General features: G+C 39.0%; 2 protein-coding genes across 4 annotated transcripts in view; both read left to right on the forward strand.

Moving 5' to 3' along the window:
- The window catches only part of LOC309499678 (uncharacterized protein), a 133044-nt gene that overhangs the window by 100022 nt on the left and 12609 nt on the right, over nt 1-20413 (forward strand). The gene's annotated exons all lie outside the window — the stretch shown is intronic.
- LOC309498585 (uncharacterized protein) lies at nt 309-20344 on the forward strand. 3 transcript variants are annotated; one of them, XM_082169389.1, is made up of 12 exons: nt 309-444; nt 2122-2677; nt 2821-2953; nt 6901-7132; nt 7310-7589; nt 9727-9981; nt 10114-10300; nt 10414-10656; nt 10757-10928; nt 13127-13275; nt 13508-13629; nt 20229-20344. In XM_082169389.1, the coding sequence occupies exons 2-12, from the start codon at nt 2333-2335 to the stop codon at nt 20232-20234; spliced, it is 2124 nt and encodes a 707-aa protein (XP_082025515.1). In that variant the 5' UTR covers nt 309-444; nt 2122-2332; the 3' UTR covers nt 20235-20344. The 3 variants fall into 3 exon arrangements, with proteins under 3 accessions (XP_082025515.1, XP_082025513.1, XP_082025514.1); XM_082169387.1 differs by lacking the exon at nt 20229-20344 and having other exon boundaries at nt 13508-14108; XM_082169388.1 differs by lacking the exon at nt 20229-20344 and having other exon boundaries at nt 2824-2953; nt 13508-14102.

Raw genomic sequence — 20413 nt, forward strand, 5'->3', positions numbered from 1 at the left:
TTCACAAAATAGTACATAAAGGAATGCTGATGCTCAGGCTTGAATCGTCTAGGCCAATAAGATTGCTGTATAATAAACCAATTAAATTGGGGGCGGGCGAAGCGACTGCACTCTGGGAACTACACGGCTGCAGCGAGGACAGACTCCGAGAGCACACCGACACTGGAACTATTCATCCAGGCCACTGGTTGGCGCTCAGGTGTGGCCAGCCGATAGAGATAACACAACATGAAAGACCGGCAACACATACGCTGATAAACACTGAACACATGCGAGTATTAATGTAACAAACAAAACGAAAATCAAAAGAAACAAAAGACAACTTAGATGAGTGTGTTGTTTTGCGCCGCGTGCATTTCTGTCAGCGATGGAAATGGAGTGGATATGTTTGGGTGTGTGAAAACCTGCGTGCTAATCGCCCACATCGCACCAGCAGGGAACGAGGTAAGATACGGTGTGTGTGTGTGTGTGTGTGTGTGAGTAAGTAAGTCAGTTAAGTAAGTAAGTGCTGCGCTAACTCAGGTCACTCTTAACAAAATTCGAATTTTCCCTGATCAATAACCCTAAACGTTGTAAAAACACAAACCTTTTTCCTAATTTTACTGAAAACGAGTCTTCCTCCACACTGGACAAAATACATTGATCTAACAGGCACAGGCGTTATTTAAAACTTCAAAACAAAGACACCATGCCTAACTTAGTCGTAGTCACAGAGTAAATAGCAACGTAAAAACAATAATAAATCAAATTAACAGCAAAATGTACGTTAATTTAAACAGAAGCAGAATAATATGCACATAATCAGATAAACCACTAAAGTGGGTGTAATTTAATTCCCAATTAATTTATTTATTACCATCTTTTGTACAACTAATTTGCATTGTTTTATTGTGACAAATGAGTTAATTTAAAGTCACTGTAAATGCAATTCTAAAAAAAAATATATATAGATATAAATAAATGTTAGAAATGTATCGCTAAAACACATTATAAAGACTGTGAACTGTGAAGTACTGAATTGTTAGCCTGATGTCGTCATACTCAGATTATAGTCAGATTGTGAGTCAGATACTGCTCCATAGAGCTGGTAAGTCCCGCCCATCCGTAAAACCCCACTGGACCTCTAGGTTGAAAAATCGTCAATGCAAGTGAATGTGAGAAAATAATAATTTTCTGGTCCCGTTTGAATTGTGCCATGAATGTGAACATATGTTGTCTGTGAATTTTTTATATAGCCTAATTTTTCATGTTACGAGTTTGAGAGTAGGCCTATATTGTGTGTTTTGTACCCAAATGTCACCATTTAAACCAAATGGGCTGTTCTTTCTTTAGATTCGCGTCTGATGCAGCGAAGAGTTGTAGTCCACAAAGTGCTCTCACACAAAGTCTTACCATATCAAACTTCTACCCGCTAAATTGTAGCATTCTTCACACGAAAAATTATAAAAAAAATTAACAGACAACATATGTTCACATTCATGGCAAAATTAAAACGCGACCAGAAAATAATTATTTTCTCACATTCACTTGCATTGACGATTTTTCTACCTAGAGGTCCAGTGGGGTTAGCGGAAGGGGCGGGACTTACCAGCTCTATTGGGCTGTGATTATGGGGCATGTTTCAACCGAACCAGGAAAGAAAATGCCTCTGCACTCAATTGGATAGACCTACAACCAGTCAGGGCAACGGAGTAAGTGACGTATGTTCTTCATTCATCTTTCCGATCGACAAATGCCTTGATCGCGGTTCTCTGTTCCTCTTTTAAAATTAATGCGCTGTCGTCGATATCATCTATAACAGAACAGATGCGATGGCGGAATCTACACATCTCAATTCTCCAGTGTCAGCCATCTTTGTCGTAAACGAATTCAACCCAAGCGCTCTGGTGATGTGGATTTACGTTACTGTTGATCACCTGTCCATCATCGTATAAAGCCCGCCCTGAATATTTGATTGGTCTTAACAGTTTTGGTTCGAACATAATAGCTCCACAACGGACCAAGTCCAGACCGAACTTCCCGACCTCAGATGTTGTGGGCAGGGCTAAGTTCGAATGGCATCCAGGCTACTTAATTGTGGAGTTAGACTGTTAAACAGTTTTTCACCATTGTTGTTTTCAGGATTTTTTGGGTGCGGCTAAAAAGGTGGTTCTGACACACTGGAGCCGCTGAGGTCCTGGCCCCGCCCCTACTGTCGATGACGCACTGGAGCAGCTGAGGCTGGCCCCTCCCCTAATAATAGAACTAGAGCACATTCGCATCAGTTTGCTGCTCAATCGCGGGTTACCGTCAGTACTAATAGTTACTACAGCCTACAGTTTGCTAACTAGCTATGCCTTCGTCACGGAAATGCGTATTACCTGGATGCGATCACGTACAAAACAGATCGGTGTCCTTATTTAAATTTCCGAAAAACCAGCATATCAAGAAGAGGTGGATTAATTTTGTGAAGAGCCACCTCGATGGAGAGCTGAGGATCACCTCCAACACCCGCCTCTGTAGTGATCATTTTACACAGGACAGTTTTATAAACTTTCGTCGGAGACAACTGGGATTCACTGATAATCCGCTGTTACTGGTGAATGGGGCCGAACCGACTATCTACCGTCTCGGCCTTCATCCTCCCGTCGCGCAGACAACTGGAGCCATCATCGGCAGTGCGTGCCCACCAATGAGTGTAAGTTGCCTGTTATATGTTATAATTATAGTAGGTAGTCCACTGTAACTAAATTCTGCAACCCTCTAACGTGATTTTTTTTGTTTATGTGCATCACTATGATTCCTTAGACAAGTAATTTCAACTATTATCTGTTCACAAAGCAGTCCCTTCCTGCCACAAGAGAGACAGAGTGTCAGTGTGACAACATGCAGAAAGTCACCCGAGAAGTTGGATGTCAGACAGATCTCTTTGTGGGGAAAACGACTGTGGCCACACAACTGTCTAAAAATACAGGTATGTTGAGAGGTCAAGTGCCTAGTTTGTCTTTTCACATTCAATAGATTTTAAACCATAATATCGCTAAAAGAGGGTGCGCACTGCCACACACACACACAGAGGTGCGTTTCAGAGAGCGCACCAACTCCGAATTGAATACTCAATATTTATTTATTTATTTTTACATTTAATTATTACATTTTTGTACCTAAAATGAAGTTGAACCTTACTTTATTTGTAACTTCGAAAGACTATTATTTGTAATTCATGTATTTGTTTTTATTGTTTACTGATTACTTGCCTTAAATAATGTTTTAACTTTATTAGCTAGGCTAGTAGTTTTGCTGCTGTATCAGAGTAAAGTGGGATTTAAGTATGAAATAATTTTTTTCTTGCTGATCCGAAAAATGATGATTTGTGGCTCAAATCCGTTTAACCACTATATCACACTAATGAACACAGACAGTAAGGTTTTCGTAAATTTCGTAAAATTTTTTACTTCCAGTAACATTCTGATGAATGTCATGCGTCCTGTAAGACAGGACGCGGACCGGTACCGGGCACAGAAAGAATAAATAACTTACCGTATTTTCTGGACTTTAAGTCGCATCAGTCAAAAAATGCGCCATGAAGAAGAAAAAAACATATATAGCCTAAGTCGCACTGGACTTTAAGTTGCATTTATTTAGAAATTTATTTCACAAAAAGAAAAACAATGTTACAGACGTGACAGTTCTCTGTTATGGACGTGAGCGCTCTGAAAGCGGCACTAAAAGACTGCTTTAAAACTTTCACAGAGACCTCAAACAGAAAGCACAAAGCCTGTCTTTAAATGTAATTTCGTTTTGTATTAATTGTATCTTAATTTTAATCAATGTTTCATCAACCAATTGCCTGGATTTAATAAATAAGAAGTAAATATATTAGAAAATAGATAATCATGACATGGAGGCGCCGACGCATGAACTGGAGCTCGTCTCATAAATGAACCGAAACTCAGTGATAAGGTAGCGTACTTGCCTCACAGACCTGAGACATATAGAAAGCTTGAAATGTCTACTTTTAAACGGAACAATTCAAAACGAAAGAAAACTGACTGTTCTCTGCTTATGTGATTCGTATGAAATGTGCATTTCTCTCTGACGCGTTCACTACTGCGAAGATCGCGAGTCAGCATCGTCAACTTCATCTTTGCAGCCGACACTGACACAGAAAACACTTGTTTATTAATAAACAATTAAAATGTCTCCTGCTTAGGGCTGGGTACCGAGTTCGATACTTTTTAGGTACCGACCGAATTGCCTCGATACTATCGAGTATCGAAAAATGACTTGTTTTTCGGTACCAGATTTCGATACCTAAGGGGTTAACTCGTCAACGTCAGTGCTCAAACAAATACATATGAAATGCACAACGACAAGCCTAAAGTCGCTCACGCACATACACGCAAACTCTACACACACGAGACGCGCGGAACTCTGCGCACATACTCATATGAGACGCGCGCGCACACAAACTGTCCACGCACACATTCTCATATGAGACGCGAGCACACACAAACTCGCGCACATACTCAATGAGACGCGAGCACACACACTCACAATACCTTAAAGATGTGGAAAAGCCGATCAAAAGTGTGGCTACATTTCTCCATTCTCGATGCCAAGCATGCGATGCAGTATTTGCGGTAAAATAATTGCTGCAAAGACGGTACTGCGACAGATATGATGAAGCCCTTGACAGTGCACGGAGTAAACATAAGAGCAGAAAGTTGCTCCGTCTTCGACTGGTAACTGAAGAGATACCTGTTGATCACTCTGACAGTGTTTATATTGCAATAATGACCTACTGAATGTACACTGCCGTTCAAAAATGTGTTGGTCAGAATTGTTTTTCAGTAAGGATGCATTAAAGTTATCAAAAATTACCTTAAAACATGTGTAATGTTACTAAAGATTTCTGTTTCAAATAAATGCTGTTCTTTTGAATTTTTTTATTCATCAAAGAATCATGAAAAAATGTATCATAGTTTCCAAAAACTGTTTTCATATTTCTGAAGGATCATGTGACACTGAAGTAATGATTTTGAAAATTCAGCTTTGACAACACAGGAATAAATTACATTTTGAAATATATTCAAATACTATTTTAAATTGTAATACTATTCCACAATATTACAAGTTTTACTGTATTTTTGATCAAACAAATTCAGGTTTGGTGAGCATGAGCTCTTTATAAAAAAATATTTTGTTCCTTTGTGCTTTTTTTTGTTCCTTTCTGGACTGACTAAGGAGCATGAGTCAAACTGAAAAAATAAAACCAAAGTTTTTCTGAGGTAATGTGTTATGTAATCTTGTTAAAATGGATTTCATAAAATTGGTATCGAAAAAAGTATCGTTCAGGAACCGGTATCGAAATCAAGGTATCGGTATTGGTATCAATTTTTTGAACGATACCCAGCCCTACTCCTGCTATATTTTAAATATTCATAATAATTAATTTTGCCAGTTCGTTGTGACAGCTTTTAGGTGCTTTATTGGCAGCGCCAACCTTACATGTTACATGAACGCATCAGCACCGAAAACATGGAGATTTTTTTCTTTTGGGGAGCATTTTGTTTGTGTTCAGGCTTTCTCAGTTGTCTTTAGGCGCAATGTTACGAGGACGCTGCTAATAAAGTTGCGAGTATGCCTACACATTGGATTCACGTTTATTATTATATTTAAAAAACACCCCAGTTTTTATGCCAGTCGTATCATTTTATTTTGTTGTATTTATCCGCCACATCTTAAAGGCCGGTCCGTGAAAATGTTGTCTGATATTAAACCGGTCCGTGGCGCAAAAAAGGTTGGCTGCTGTATGAAATCTTGCAAGGACAGAAATGTTTTTAAAAAAAATCTGTTCTATTTACATAGCTCCACCTCTCTCACAAATATAAACACTATACATAAAGAATTCATATTACTTTTAGAGATGCACCGATTGATCGGCTGGTGACCGGAATTGGCCGATTTTCACGTGATCGGCCATGACCGGCGACCGGCCGGTCAGTCTGACAGATGCCGATTTTATGCCGGTCAAATGCACTCGGGCGCCGCATTATTAACCCTTTGAGCGGTACGGTCTCATATATGGGATTGTTATGTCTGTGCCCCTGAGAGTACGGTGCCACATTTATAATGTTCAGTGACGTCACATAACTGCCAGATTCAAACTGTGCTTTCGCGCGTTGGCTGGCGCTGAGCCAGAGTCGGACGCGTTCAGCGCTGTATCACAACTAAGCAGTGTTTTCAACCACATAATGTTTATTTTAGGTTTCAGATATTTAAATACACATAAGCACGAGTAAAACAATACATTTGGAGTTTGTAAAATACACACTAATGTCTGTGGAAGCAGCAATAACAAACTATTCAAATATAATTTGCCTGATGAATTCACGTGCTGTAAATCCGACTGACAGGACAACATTGCGGCGCCCATCTCATGTTATAGATCAGGATTATTTATAAAGGTTTTTAAACGACCAAACACACTCACTTACACATATTTGAGAATTGGAATATCAGATAGGCTAGTTGATGACATGGTAAGCAAGTTTGAATATTTTGAATAAAAAAGGAAAAGCGAAATAAAAGCGACATCTGTCATACAGTATTTTATTGTGGCTGCGGTGTATCACGCGTCGCCATGGAAACATTAAAGGGAACGTTTGCCTTGAAAAAACTCACTCTGGGGGTGGGGGTGTCAGAATATTTTAAACTTACGCGTGAAAGGGTTAAAGAAAAGATCGAAAATAAATATTTGTGTGTGGTGTAAAATGGTTAGAAAAATTTTTTATCGGAATCGGCTAAAATCGGTATCGGCAGGTCAAACTCAATGAAAAATCGGAAATCGGAATCGGCCTAGAAAATTGTATCGGTGCATCTCTAATTACTTTCCTTATTTATTTATATATTTTCCAGATTCTCAAGCTATGGTAGCCACAAAGAGTGTTGCTGTGGGCAACACCACATCCAAGCTTCTTCCGCTCTGCTCTTCAACAACACTTAAGCGGAAAGCAGTATCACCTGATAGACCACCAAAGCGTTCTCTCTTGGAGTTTCCTTCTTTTCAGGAGTCTGTAATCAGTCTCAACATGGCAGATCCTGATGACCTCCCCAGCATGTCTGAATCGGTTGACACCACCAGTGAACAGTAAGTTAACTTTATTTCTTATAGATCTTTGTTAATCTAACATAATAGGAACAATCTCTTCCTCAACATAATTTTAATTGATGCTGATGTGATTGTTGTGTTATTTTACTATGTTGGTGAGAAATTAGAAATAAAACACTTTGTAACAAGTAACAATTTTTTTTTTTTTTTGGATAGAGCACCAACCAAGCCACCACAGGACATGGTGAAATACTTGATATTTGAGGAGTGCCTGCTTGAGCTTTTTCAAATCTGCCCCTCCTGCTCAAGAGTCTGCAAGGTGATCAAATTTGTAAAAGGAACATTCCTTTCTGTGACCCAGAAGTGCCTCCACCAGAGTTGTTCATACACCAGAGAGTGGAAGAGTCAACCACTTCTGGGAAGCTCTCCAGCAGGGAATCTGCACCTATCAGCCGCTATCTACTACACTGGCTCTTCTTTCATCCAGACTAACAAGGTTTGTAAAAATAATGACATTTATTTTTAAAAAGTTTATAAGGCCAGTGCATCGCACAGTGCTACAGTGGGATGTAGTCATAGGCGTCGATTTCGGTGGGGACGGTGGGTACGCGTACCCACCAGTTTTTGTCATGAGTCATTTTGTACCCACCACTTTTTAAATAATAATAATTGAACTTTGGGTTAGATTTTTTGACTGTTTTCAGTAGTTATGAGGAGCAATATGAGAGAGAAATTTGGTAATCGTTGTTTAGGTACATTAAACCACGTAAAGCTTTTTCACGTTAGGACTTATATATAAAGCCCATGAGAACCGTGGGGAGTCAACCCACAGCCGCTCCACTGCCCTGAAAATGTGAAGGACATTGGGTTCGATTTTTTTTTGGACAATTTTCAGTGGTTATGAGGAGCAATATGAGAGAGATATTTGGGGATCATTGATCATTGTTTAGGTACATTAAACCACGTTAAGCTTTTTCCTTACAATAGGCTGTAATGAAGCAGAAACGCTTAATGTCAGATAACGTCCATAATAATTGGACTTTGGGTTCGATTTTTGCTGACAATTTTCAGTGGTTATGAGGAGCAATATGAGAGAGATATTTGGGGATCACGGATCGTTTTTTAGATACATTAAACCACGTTAAGCTTTTTCCTTACAATAGGCTCTAATGAAGCAGAAACGCTTAAAGGGGTCATATAATGCCATTTTTGTACGTGACCTAATATGATTCTTTAGGGACTAAATTAAAAGTTTGTAATATACTTTAATTAAAAATTCTCATTAGTATTGTAAGAAAACACTAATTTTACCTGGTCAAAAACAGCTCCGTTTTCAGCACGCTGTTTAAGTGCATGTGTCTTTAAATGATAATGAGCTTTGCTCACCCCACCCCTCTGTTCTGTGCGTACACCGTTTGTAACACAATAACCATAACGCGTTGTTCATTATAAACGTGGGATTATGAATTATATTGAGAACGTTGTACATAGAAAACATGCCGTAATGTACCTGAGTGTAAAAATAGCTGCATTCATCGTGAAGCGTGCAAGCGATTTGCAAAGATTAATATAAAGATTAATATAAAGCTTAATAAAACATTACACTCACTTCAGTTCTTCTGGAGGTGCAGCAGGAACACGAAGTTGGTACCAATCCTTTTTTCAGGAACAGCTTTTAGCAAAACCAGCTTTATACTGACCTTGTTTATAAAGCAGTCTGGTGAAATGATTCGCGCAAACATGAAAGCATTGACGTTGATCGTGGGGAATATTCCCTTCGAAAACAAACTCAGCCACTGCCTCTTCAGCTGTACGGATTTAGAAACATCAATATGACTGCTGTGTTCGTTATTACACCCAAGAACAGAACACCACAATCGCTTAGACGCCATTCTGCTCATAGACAGCGCTCCAGCTATCAACAATGACGCGCCGGTCCGCGTGGGCTATGATTGACAGCTCGCTCATGAGCGAGGGCGGGGCTGTGTTGAAACGCTACTGTCAATCAACAATCGTGGGAGGGGCGTCGATTTTGTGACGTCACAAAATCGAACAGCTTGATTTGAGTTGGGGGGGAAACATGAAAGAAGATTAAAAAAAAAAAAACACTGGATGGATTTTTATCATTTTATGATGGTTGTGTAAAGGCACTGCCAACACACATTTCAGTACAATCAACTTTTAAAAGTGCATGTACCATTATATGACTCCTTTAATGTCAGATTACGTCCATAATTATTTGACTTTTGGTTCGATTTTTTTTTGGGACCATTTTCAGTGGTTATGAGGAGCAATATGAGAGAGAAATTTGGTAATCATTGTTTAGGTACATTAAACCATGCCATGTCATATTGTCAACATGGTACTCATGAAGCAGAATAGTGGGTCATATGTCTAATGCTTTTTGAAAACTTAAGGTTTCTTAATAAAATGAGTCGGACATCACATTTTTGTATACATTTTTATTTATTTACATTAGTAAGCTACAGGACATTGTCTTTCAAAACACGACCTGTGTGAAAGAGAGAAAAAAAACGAATGCACTTCCGAATGCGTCTCTGTCCCCAGCACATTTCAAACCAAACTGATGCCCATGGATGTAGTACATGCTATTTTCTGATTTTACTTTACAGGTGCTCAATGCAATGCATGTGAGAACCATCAGCAGAATGACGCATCGAAATCATGTGCACAACTACATTCTGCCCTCGGTGCTGCATAAATGGCGATCACACCAGACCGACCTGCTTGAGGGACTAAAACAGAGCGAAACTGTATCTCTTGGTGGTGATATGAGAGCTGACAGTCCAGGCCATTGCGCAAAGTATGGCTCATACTCCATGATGGATCTCAGCACAAGCAAAATTGTTGATATCCAGCTCGTACAGGTAAATGGATTATAAAAACCAAGTGGGCAGTATTTGCCAGGGAAACTCTTGGGGCATTTTGAGAAATTAATTAAAGTTCAGACTTTAGAAGTCTGTATTTAAAGAAATGTTATGTCTGTTTATGATACACAGAGCAATGAAGTGGAAAGCGGTGTCCGTATGGAAAAGGAAGGGCTCATCAGGAGTCTGGAATTTCTTGAAAAATCTGGTGTCAAAGTAGCTTCCCTGGTGACAGACCGACACACCCAGGTTCAAAAGTTTGTCCGGGAACAGAAACCAGACATTGACCACTTTTATGATGTATGGCATTTATGTAAAGGTAGGATAATTCTGAAAATGTAGTTTATTGATTATTTTTCGCACAGCTAATCCTGTGCAACATTAACACCCACTGTAGAACAAATTTATTACATCTCTTTAAACTGTTCTCAGCACTCACCAAGAAGATGGATGCCATGTCCAAGGAGAAAGACTGCAACAAGGTCAAAATGTGGCGAAAGAGCATCAAAAATCACCTCTACTGGTCAGCATCCGGTTCATCAAATGGAGAGGAAACAGTGGCAAAATGGACCTCTCTTCTTAACCACATCCAGAATGTGCATGTCCATGAAAATCCACTCTTCCCCAAGTGCCTCCACCCTCCTTCCACTGACAAAAACAAGTGGCTGAAGCCCGGTACGCCACTATTCAATAGCAATTATGATAATCCTGTAGTATACTCTCAGCTACTATGCACTCATCTTTTATGTATTGGTTATTCTCTGTCCTCCTCTAGCAACAAAGGCCATCTACAAGCTGGAGAAGGTGCTGATGAACAAGCGTGTTCTTGGTGATGTGAAAAAGCTGAGCCCTCTCCACCAAACATCTGCCTTGAAGGGGTTCCACAGTGTGATTCTGCGGTTCGCACCAAAAAACGTGGCCTTCTCATACTTGGGGATGCTTTGCAGGTAAATTGTATAGAAATCATGTTAGTTATCAATAGTAACAGCACTTTACCAACGGTCAAGCCACACTGTCTACATGAGCGGCGTGTGTGCGCAGCGGAAGCTTTTCATTTTGGCGTCCATGTTAACAGATTAGACATAGTTTCCGCGGGGCATTAAAAGGGATTAAATGGATTTTGTAAGGCATTGAATGGCATTAAAAAGCATTATATTTGAATTAGTGGTGCAACGGATCATCATTGATCCGTGATCCGTTCGGATCAATATCTTCGGTTCGGCACACACGTGATCCGCGGATTGATTTATGAAAAAAAAGAAAGTTGTGCGCATGTTCAGTCCACACACAGCGTGGTCATGGCGAGCGGAGGAACTGAGGAGCTTGAACGCCCCGCGTCATTTAAATCCCCTGTATGGGAGCATTTTGGCTTTCCTGTCAAATATAATGATGAAGGAAAGAGGTTAGTGGATAAAACCGTGACGGTGTGTAGGCACTGTGGCACAAGAAAGCCATATGACAGTAGGGCTGTCAACGAATATTCTAAATTACAATATATATTCGAATGGTTTTAAAAAACAGAATATCTAAGGTGAAAATGAATATTCGAATGTGGAAAAACACGCCCGCGGTAACAGAGGCGCGGCTGTCTGCTCTGCGAGTGGGCGCGCTGCCTGAGGGATCAGGGACAGGTCATTTTATTTAACGTTAAACAGAAACATTACTAAAGTGTAGGCTACTGTACTGACTGAATAGATATTGCATGAATAAGGTAGGTTAGATACAGCATTTTTATGCACTGTCTGCAGGCTTCCACTGGTTTGATTTACCGTTTCATGTCAAGGAAAAGTTCCATGTTTTACCGCACAGCTCGCTCGGAGCGTTCAATGTCGGTTCTATACTGTAAAACTTAAATTAATGTTAATAATATTTGTTTCAATCACTGAATGAAGCCTGCTATATTTGGGACAAGAGTCGCGACCTTAAATTGCTTGCACAAAACTCTTGATCAGCACTCAACATTTGCTTATATTTGTTGTTCATTTAAACCGTTATGAACCGCAGAGAGCGTGGCGCCTCATTCGCGCCGCACGACCTCCAGACGCGCGTAAACGCGTCTTTACATTGAAATCACTCGCGCCAGACGCTCTATTCACGTTTGGTGTGAACGCAGGGTGAGGGCGAGAGAGAGAATGAGGTCTGCGGTCTTGGCCATTAGTTGATTTACTTGTTTTTGTGTAGGTAATACGTTGTCAAATATGTTTAAACTTAAATAAACTACCTATACAAGTAGCCTAGTTATGTCTCTTTGTATTAATTTGTCCTGTTATTGACGTAATGCGCGTCATTTACAAAATGCGCAACCAGATGTTCGAATAGTTCGAATATATGTTGTTGTTTTTTTGAGGGAATATTCGAACGTCATTTTTGAGCAATTTTGACAGCCCTATATGACAGTGGAAACACATCAAGCATTGGTCCATGTTTAAAGGAAGGAGATCTTTTTATGTTGCACTTTAAGTTGTTTTTCATTAATTATGTTAAAAAGAAGATATTATGCTTTGTGCACTTTAAGTTGATTTTATATATTTTAATTTAATAATTTAAAAGTGTAAATAAACAAAAAAATTGTTTTTGCTGATCCGAAAAATGATCCGATCCGTGACTCTGATCCGAGAAACGATCCGAACCGTGAGTTTTTTGATCCGTTGCACCCCTAATTTGAATCCTACAGGCATTAAAAAATGTTATATAGTTTTGATAAAAATTGTATCCAGACATCAATAGCTGTATTAGTATCAGTGATACTGACCTTCATTCACATAAAGATGGCATTAAACAAGTATTTGAAATAACTGTCTTCATGTTGGTTCTACATTAATTTGGAGATTAACTGTGAAATTAATACATTATGAAATGTATAAACTAAATATAAACCTACTAAAGTAGTTTAGTTTATATTTAAGCGTTTTTAATCACAGTTAATCACAGAATGTTTTTGGATTAATCAAGTAATTTTTTTTCATCGATTGACCACACACACGTATGTATGGCATTACAAATAAAATAAGGCATTAAAAAGCATAACAATTTATTTGAAGATAACTGCAGAAACCCTGTTAGAGCAGCCACACAGGTAGAGAGAGGGGCAGTGTGGCCATGGCGTCATCATGCTGGAGTAATCCCATACAAATCCTCATTTCAGACTTTACCTGGCTGCATTGCATTTCAATGAAAATTCTGGCCGTACCCAAGCGAGGACTGCAGCCGGAGAACTGCAGTTCAAAATAAAATTTCCCAAGGCCAAAAGAGGGGAACATGCGGTGTCCATGGCGAAGACCAAATATTCTACTGGTTAGTTAATTCTCAATTGTCTTTTGGTATCTCCATACTAACATGATTCTGCATTTATGCATTTACCCCGGTGGCAAGATTTTGGCACCACCTGAGTGACAAGGTGTATCACATTTGCCAGTGTGACAAGCAGTAAAAACACAATTTCTATTGCAGTTACTTTAACAGTTTGTCAACAGAGACCATATGAATGACTCAAACTGTATGCTTTGTGTTCTCGCCTGTGTTTTAGAATATGTGACTGAGCTTACGGACATCCTCTTTAATGAAGTCATCCAGGACCCTGCACCCTTTGTGGCTGATATGAAAGCAGTGGCTGTTCCTGGATTCCCGTGTTCACAGTATGAGCAACTGGTAAATCCGACGCAATTCCTAGCCATGTGTCCAGGTTCAGCTGTCCAGGTTGGGAGGGAACAGCTCTAACACACAGTGACCCAACACCCATCTAAGTCCACAATCCCTTTCTTAATCAATCAGCTGTTTTACTTACTTACTTATATTTATTTATAAAGGGACCATGCACAATTTTTAACATAAAATTTCCATTTCATGTATTGTACCGGATTTAGCCAAAGGCTATTTTTCATCCGTAGTCCCCCAGGCAGGTCAACGCTAACATAACATTACACAGACAATATGTTCACATACAATAAATACATACAAACACACATACTGTCAGGGCTATAAAAAAACCATACATACATAAATCAGTCAATCAATTTAACTACAACAATCTCAATGGTTACATAATTGGTTCAATTTAAAAAAAGATTTTAACTTCAATTATACCAGGATAATTGAGCTCATTTACTATTTCTATCTTTTCACCATTAATAAATATATCAACATCAGGAGATTTAACGTTTGTTTTTGAGAAAAACATTCCTTTTGTTTTACTGATGTTTAAAGGGTTAGTTCACCCAAAAATGAAAATTCTGTCAGTAATTACTCACCCTCATGTTGTTCCAACCGCGTAAGACATTCGTTCATCTTCGGAACACAAATTAAGATATTTTTGATGAAATCTGAGTGCTGGATTCACTTCTCCATAGGCTGCTAGGTGGCCCAAACTTGCTGGCCCAGAAAAGTTATTAAAGAGATCGTTGATATAGTCCAAGTGACTACAGTGGCTCAATCTTAAGTATATCAAGCGACGAGAATACTTTTTGTGCGCAAAAACAAACAAAAATAACGACTTTATTCCACTATTCATTTCCTTCTCTCTGGGCCTCTAGTTGGTTCACGTAGTGTTTTTGCGCTGCGCGTCACACACATGACCAGCGTCGGCCAATAGTGAGCCTACGTGGTGACGTGTAACACAGACGCGCTGCGCAAAAACACTACGAGGCCCAGAGAGAAGGAAATGAATAGTGGAATAAAGTCGTTATTTTTGTTTGTTTTTGCGCACAAAAAGTATTGTCGCTTGATATACTTAAGATTGAGCCACTGTAGTCACTTGGACTATATCAACGATCTCTTTAATAACTTTTCTGGGCTAAAAAAAGCTAAGACATTGCTGTTCCAACCACTGTGTAATCTTTTCTGTAGCAGCTTTTAACTTCTCAGCTGCTAATTCTGCTGTTTTCGCATGTGTAAAAATAACAGTATCATCAGCATACATTTGTACTTGTATCCCTTCACACTATTGCGGAAGATCATTAATATACAAACTAAATAGTAAGGGTAGACCTAGTACTGATCCTTGGGGTACACCCATTGTATAATGCAAATCACAGGACTTAACCCCTTTAATTTTTAAACACTGTTCTCTATTTAATAAGTATGAGGATACCCATGCTAAAGCTTCAGGTGAAAATTGAAATGTAGACAATTTAGAAAGGAGAACTGTATGATTAACGGTATCAAAGGCTTTACGTAGATCTAAAAATGTTATTTGCTCTATTAAATGTAAAGTAGCTGTTTCGGTAGAATGGTTTACTCTGAAACCAAACTGCATTCAATGTAGGCCAGACTCAATGGTATTAAGATGGGATGTCAGCTGTTCAAAAACGATCTTCTCTGCAACCTTTGAGAGTACTGGCAATATGCTTATGGGTCTGTAGTTACTAACTTCATAATGGTCTCCAGATTTAAAAATAGGAGTAACAATGGCTTTTTTCCACGCAGTAGGAAAAACACTACCTTCAAATGACAAATTAATTAAATGAGTGATGACTGGGGTTAAACTATCTTTGTGAGTTTTAACAAACATAGTATCCAAATGATGAGCATCTTTACATTTTGAATTTTTCAATGAGCTAATAACTTTATTAACTTGCGTTTCATTTATCTTGATTAGATTAAAACTTTTACATATATCCTCAATTGGACTAATATTTATTTCCCTTCTTGAAAATGTATCCCCTAATTCATTAACGGAGTCAATAAAAAAGTTATTAAAAAAATAGTAGCAATGGCACAATCATCTTCAATTAGCTTTCCCTTCACGTTAAGTTTAACATCTCCTATAAAATTTGGTTCCTTTCGTAAATGTTTTCCAAATTAGCTTACTATTACCTTTAGCCTCATTCATTAGATGAAGATAATAATTGGATCTGGCTATTCTCAGCTCTCGAATATCTTTGTTTCGCAGACCTTTGTAACAATCAGTGTCTCTTCCAGTCTTAATAGCTTTCTTTAATGCTGAATCCCTATTCTTAATCAGCTTCCATAAATTCTCATTGAACCACGGTAAAACATTCTTATGCTTGAATTTTTTCTGAACACTAGCAGTAAATTTATCTCTTACAGTATTAATTCTATTATAAAATGTATTACAACCGTAATCTATATCCTTGGAAGATAAGATATCATTCCACTTTAGATCAGCTGTTTTCTCATCAAATGCTACTAATTTTCCTTTAGGTATACAATGAAAAACATTAGTAGAGGTTACTATATTATTTTTAAATCTGTTTTTCGTTAGTTTCCGTGCAACTAAGGTTAAATTGTGATCAGATAACCCAGTGATCAAATTATAACTCTTAATTATCCTTTCAGGTTTATTAGCAAATATTAAATCCAACTGTGTCTTTGAAGATTTAGCAATTCTAGATCCCCTTCCAGAAGATCTATCCCGTCTAAAACATTGATATCCAGGCATAATAAATACACTAGAAGATGATGATTGTTGCAACCACGTTTCAGAGATACAAAGGAAGTCCAAATTTGAATTGGATAATAAATAAGACAGCTGTTCGCTCTTTGCAACAATGCTTCTTATATTCAAATGACCGCCAAAAAGTCCTCTCGGTTTCACTTTCGGATCCCATAGGACCTTCGCATGATTAGCAGTCTGAAAGATCTTACATGTCGTCTGCTTTCTTACTGCAGGATTTCGGCACGAGGAAGCGTTTCCATGATACATTGATGTTTCTTTTACTCTTGTAGAATGACTGAAAAGTAGTGTAGAAGTGTCATACCTTGGAGCATTGAGTATGTTGTTGATTAAACTCACTTCATTGTTTGGGAGGCCAAGTAGATCTACAGGAAATCCCCAGGCACACCCTTCATTGTGAGACGCCACCATGGTTGTTGACAAATGAGGCTCAGCTCCAGAGTCCTGTTGTATTCCTGGGTAAACTGGTCCCGGATTTAATTGAACATCCCCGGAAAGCAGTAGTAAGATAAGCAAGAAACCATGAGTCTTTCGAGTAGACGCACCAGATCTCCGTTGTCTAACGGTCTGTTTGCATATCACAGCGCGTCCATAACTCAAAACAGATGAATAAATTGCATGATAGCCGAATAAGTTTTGATGAAAACTTCCCGCACGGATAGATGCCGGGAAAAGATCGAAATAAAGACAGATTTTTCCCTGATCCACGTAATTGCTTGAATTCTTGAAGCTTATCAAGAATAGACAGCTGATCAGCGTGAACAGTTCTGATCAGTACCGGTAGTGCAATGGTGGAAAAGAGTAGTAGTGTAAAAAACATACTACAAAACGTAGATTCCAATTTCTCATTATTAAAATATTTAGCTCTGCTTAAATTAATACGGCCTCTGACAAGTATGCATTAAAACAAAGAAAACTGCCGGCTAGTTGGAGAAACAGGGGAATTGCAGAACCTGCCAAGATGCGATCCGTCGTCGCCGCCATTTTTCAACTGTGTTCATCTGTGCAACCATGCCAACATGGCATGTTGGTTTCTGCCAACATGTAAGTCACCATCTCCACCCTACTAGTCTTGCCCTTACTCAATTTTGTTATTTGGCTAATAAACTCAGCAAAAAAAGAAACGTCCCTTTTTCAGGACTGTGTATTTCAACAATAATGTTGTAAAAATCCAAATAACTTTACAGATCTTCATTGTAAAGGGTTTAAACAATGTTTTCCATGCATGTTCAATTAACCATAATCAATTAATTAACATGCACCTGTGGAATGGTCGTTAAGACCTTAACAGCTTACAGAGAGTAGGCATTTAAGGTCACAGTTCTAAAAACGCAGGACACTAAAGAGACTTGTCTACCGACTGTGAAAAACACCCAAAGAAAGATGCCCAGGGTCCCTGCTCATCTGCGTGAACATGCATTAGGCATGCTGCAGGGAGGCTTGAGGACTGCTGATGTGGCCAGGGCAATAAATTGTCATGTCTGCACTGTGAGACGCCTAAGACAGCGCTACAGGGAGACAGGAAGGACAGCTGATCATCCTTGCAGTGGAAGACCACGTGTAACAACACCTGCACAGGATCGGTACATCCGAATATCACACCTGCGTGACAGGTACAGGATGGCCACAACAACTGCCCGAGTCACACCAGGAACACATAATCCCTCCATCAGTGCTCAGACTGTCCGCAATAGGCTGAGAGAGGCTGGAATGAGGGCTTGTAGGCCTGTTGTAAGGCAGGTCCTTACCAGACATCACCAGCAACAACGCCGCCTATGGGCACAAACCCACCTTCGCTGGACCAGACTGGAGTGGCAAAAAGTGGTCTTCACTGATGAGTCACGGTTTTGTCTCACCAGGGGTGATGGACGGATTCGTGTTTATCGTCGAAGGAATGAGCGTTACACCGAGGCCTGTACCCTGGAGCGGGATCGATTTGGAGGTGGGGGGTCCGTCATGGTCTGGGGCGGTATATCACATCACCATCGGACTGAGCTTGTTGTCATTGCAGGCAAACTCAATGCCTTGCAGTACAGGGAAGACATCCTCCTCCCTCATGTGGTACCCTTTATGCATGCTCATCCGGACATGATCCTCCAGCAGGACAAAGCCACCAGCCATACTGCTCGTTCTGTGCGTGAGTTTCTGCATGACAGCAATGTCAGTGTTCTGCCATGGCCAGCGAAGAGCCCGGATCTCAATCCCATTGAGCACGTCTGGGACCTGTTGGATCGCAGGGTGAGGGCTAGGGCCATTCCCCCCAGAAATGTCCAGGAACTTGCAAGTGCCTTGGTGGAAGAGTGGGGTAACATCTCACAGCAAGAACTGACAAATCTGGTCCAGTCCATGAGGAGGAGATGCACTGCAGTACTTCAAGCAGCTGGTGGCCACACCAGATACTGACTGGTACTTTTGATTTTGAGCCTCCCTTCATTCAGGGACACATTATTCTATTTATTTTAGTCACATGTCTGTGAAACATTTTTAGTTTATGTCTTATGGTGTTGACTCTTTTAGTGTTCATACAAATATTTACACACATTAAGTTTACTGAAAGTAAAAACAGTTGAAAGTCAGAGGACCTTTCTTTTTTTGCTGAGTTTATATACCGTACATTAGGTCTGTCACAATAATTACATTATCGACTTGTTGCACAATATATATGGACATGATACTCCAGATTTGACAGTAAGTATTACTCAAACTGATTGACAGCTGTCCAAAATGTCTATGAAATGTATTAAGTGTATTGAATAATTGTGTACATAGCACATTACCAAACAAGTACAATATATAAAGATTTTTTACATTTAAATGGGAGGTTGATTTGCCTGTGTTCTTCAAGCAATGCCAGGTATTTTTATAATATATTATATTTATAATGTATTGCTAATCGATATAGACTTTATCATTGTACATAATTCTATAAATATATTTTCTGTCTGATTTTTTTTTTTTTTCTGAAGCCAAATTAGATCACAGAAGATTATTTAAAACACTCCACTTGCGTTATAAAGTACGTTTGTAGCACAAACATGGTTTTAATCTCATAAATGGTCGTGTATTGATGGTGTGCTAAGCTAACATGCTAGCTAGGCCCAAAATAAAGTAATTTGACATGATCTTGAAAAACATTTAACCAAATACAGAGTTTTAGACTTATCATTTTCAGATTTTAAATATAACATGGTCACACATATGGCTTTAGCTGCAGTGCATTTCTAGATTGCTCCAGGGCCCACTTCAATTTTATTTTCATGAATATGTTTAATAAAAACAAATTTCTAATAACTTTACAAAACTTTGAAGCTATTTAAAAAATGTTTTTTCATTATGACAATAATTAATTCTACATTTACAATAAACTACCAGGTGTCAGCTTTCAAATGAGATCATACTTGTGCTTTTAGTGCAAAGGATTCATGAACTGTATCTGTTTCAGTTTGGGTATGTCATTTCTGGGGATTTTTCAAAAGTGGCGTTGCAGCTTAACAGGTTAAAGTCTGCGTACTCCCCATCTTCATCCGGGTACTCCTGGTGAATACAGAGCACAACACAAGATGGTATTACTACCCTGTTGTGCTTTCCCAAGTATTCCCAGCACCAGGAAACAAAACATCTGTAGGCCAGGTAGCGAGCACGACTGTAATGACAACATAAAAACAAAATGTCATGTCACATGATACTATTATATTTATACAGGTTTGTTTTGGGTCGGTGGTCTTCTGTCTGATAATTGCAATAAAAACTGACATTGTAAAGTTGATATCAATATCTGGTGTCTTTGTACAACAAAAACACCCTTGGGCTTATTTTTCCTCTTATCTTTCCTCAGGTCTAACAAAACGGGACCCCAGAATATGACAGTTTGATTCATCAACCTGCAGTCTGCCTCAAATCATTCATGAATACATTAATAAACATCATTTCATGATATGATTGCATAAATAACGTGACTTGGTTCTTGTGTCCTAAACCTACCAGTTTTTGAAAAACACACAAGCCATTTGTGTCAGGAGT

The sequence above is a fragment of the Leuciscus leuciscus genome, assembly GCF_965113295.1.
Source record: "Leuciscus leuciscus genome assembly, chromosome: 1".
Lineage (NCBI taxonomy): Eukaryota > Metazoa > Chordata > Actinopteri > Cypriniformes > Leuciscidae > Leuciscus > Leuciscus leuciscus.

What these genes read in the sequence shown, in the direction of transcription:
- LOC309498585 (XM_082169387.1), top strand. Translation starts at nt 2,333, where the DNA reads ATGCCTTCGTCACGGAAATGCGTATTACCTGGATGCGATCACGTACAA. An exon ending in ACAACTGTCTAAAAATACAG is followed by an intron (nt 2,954 to 6,900) that starts GTATGTTGAGAG and finishes TATATTTTCCAG; the next exon opens with ATTCTCAAGCTATGGTAGCC. An exon ending in AAACAAGTGGCTGAAGCCCG is followed by an intron (nt 10,657 to 10,756) that starts GTACGCCACTAT and finishes GTCCTCCTCTAG; the next exon opens with CAACAAAGGCCATCTACAAG.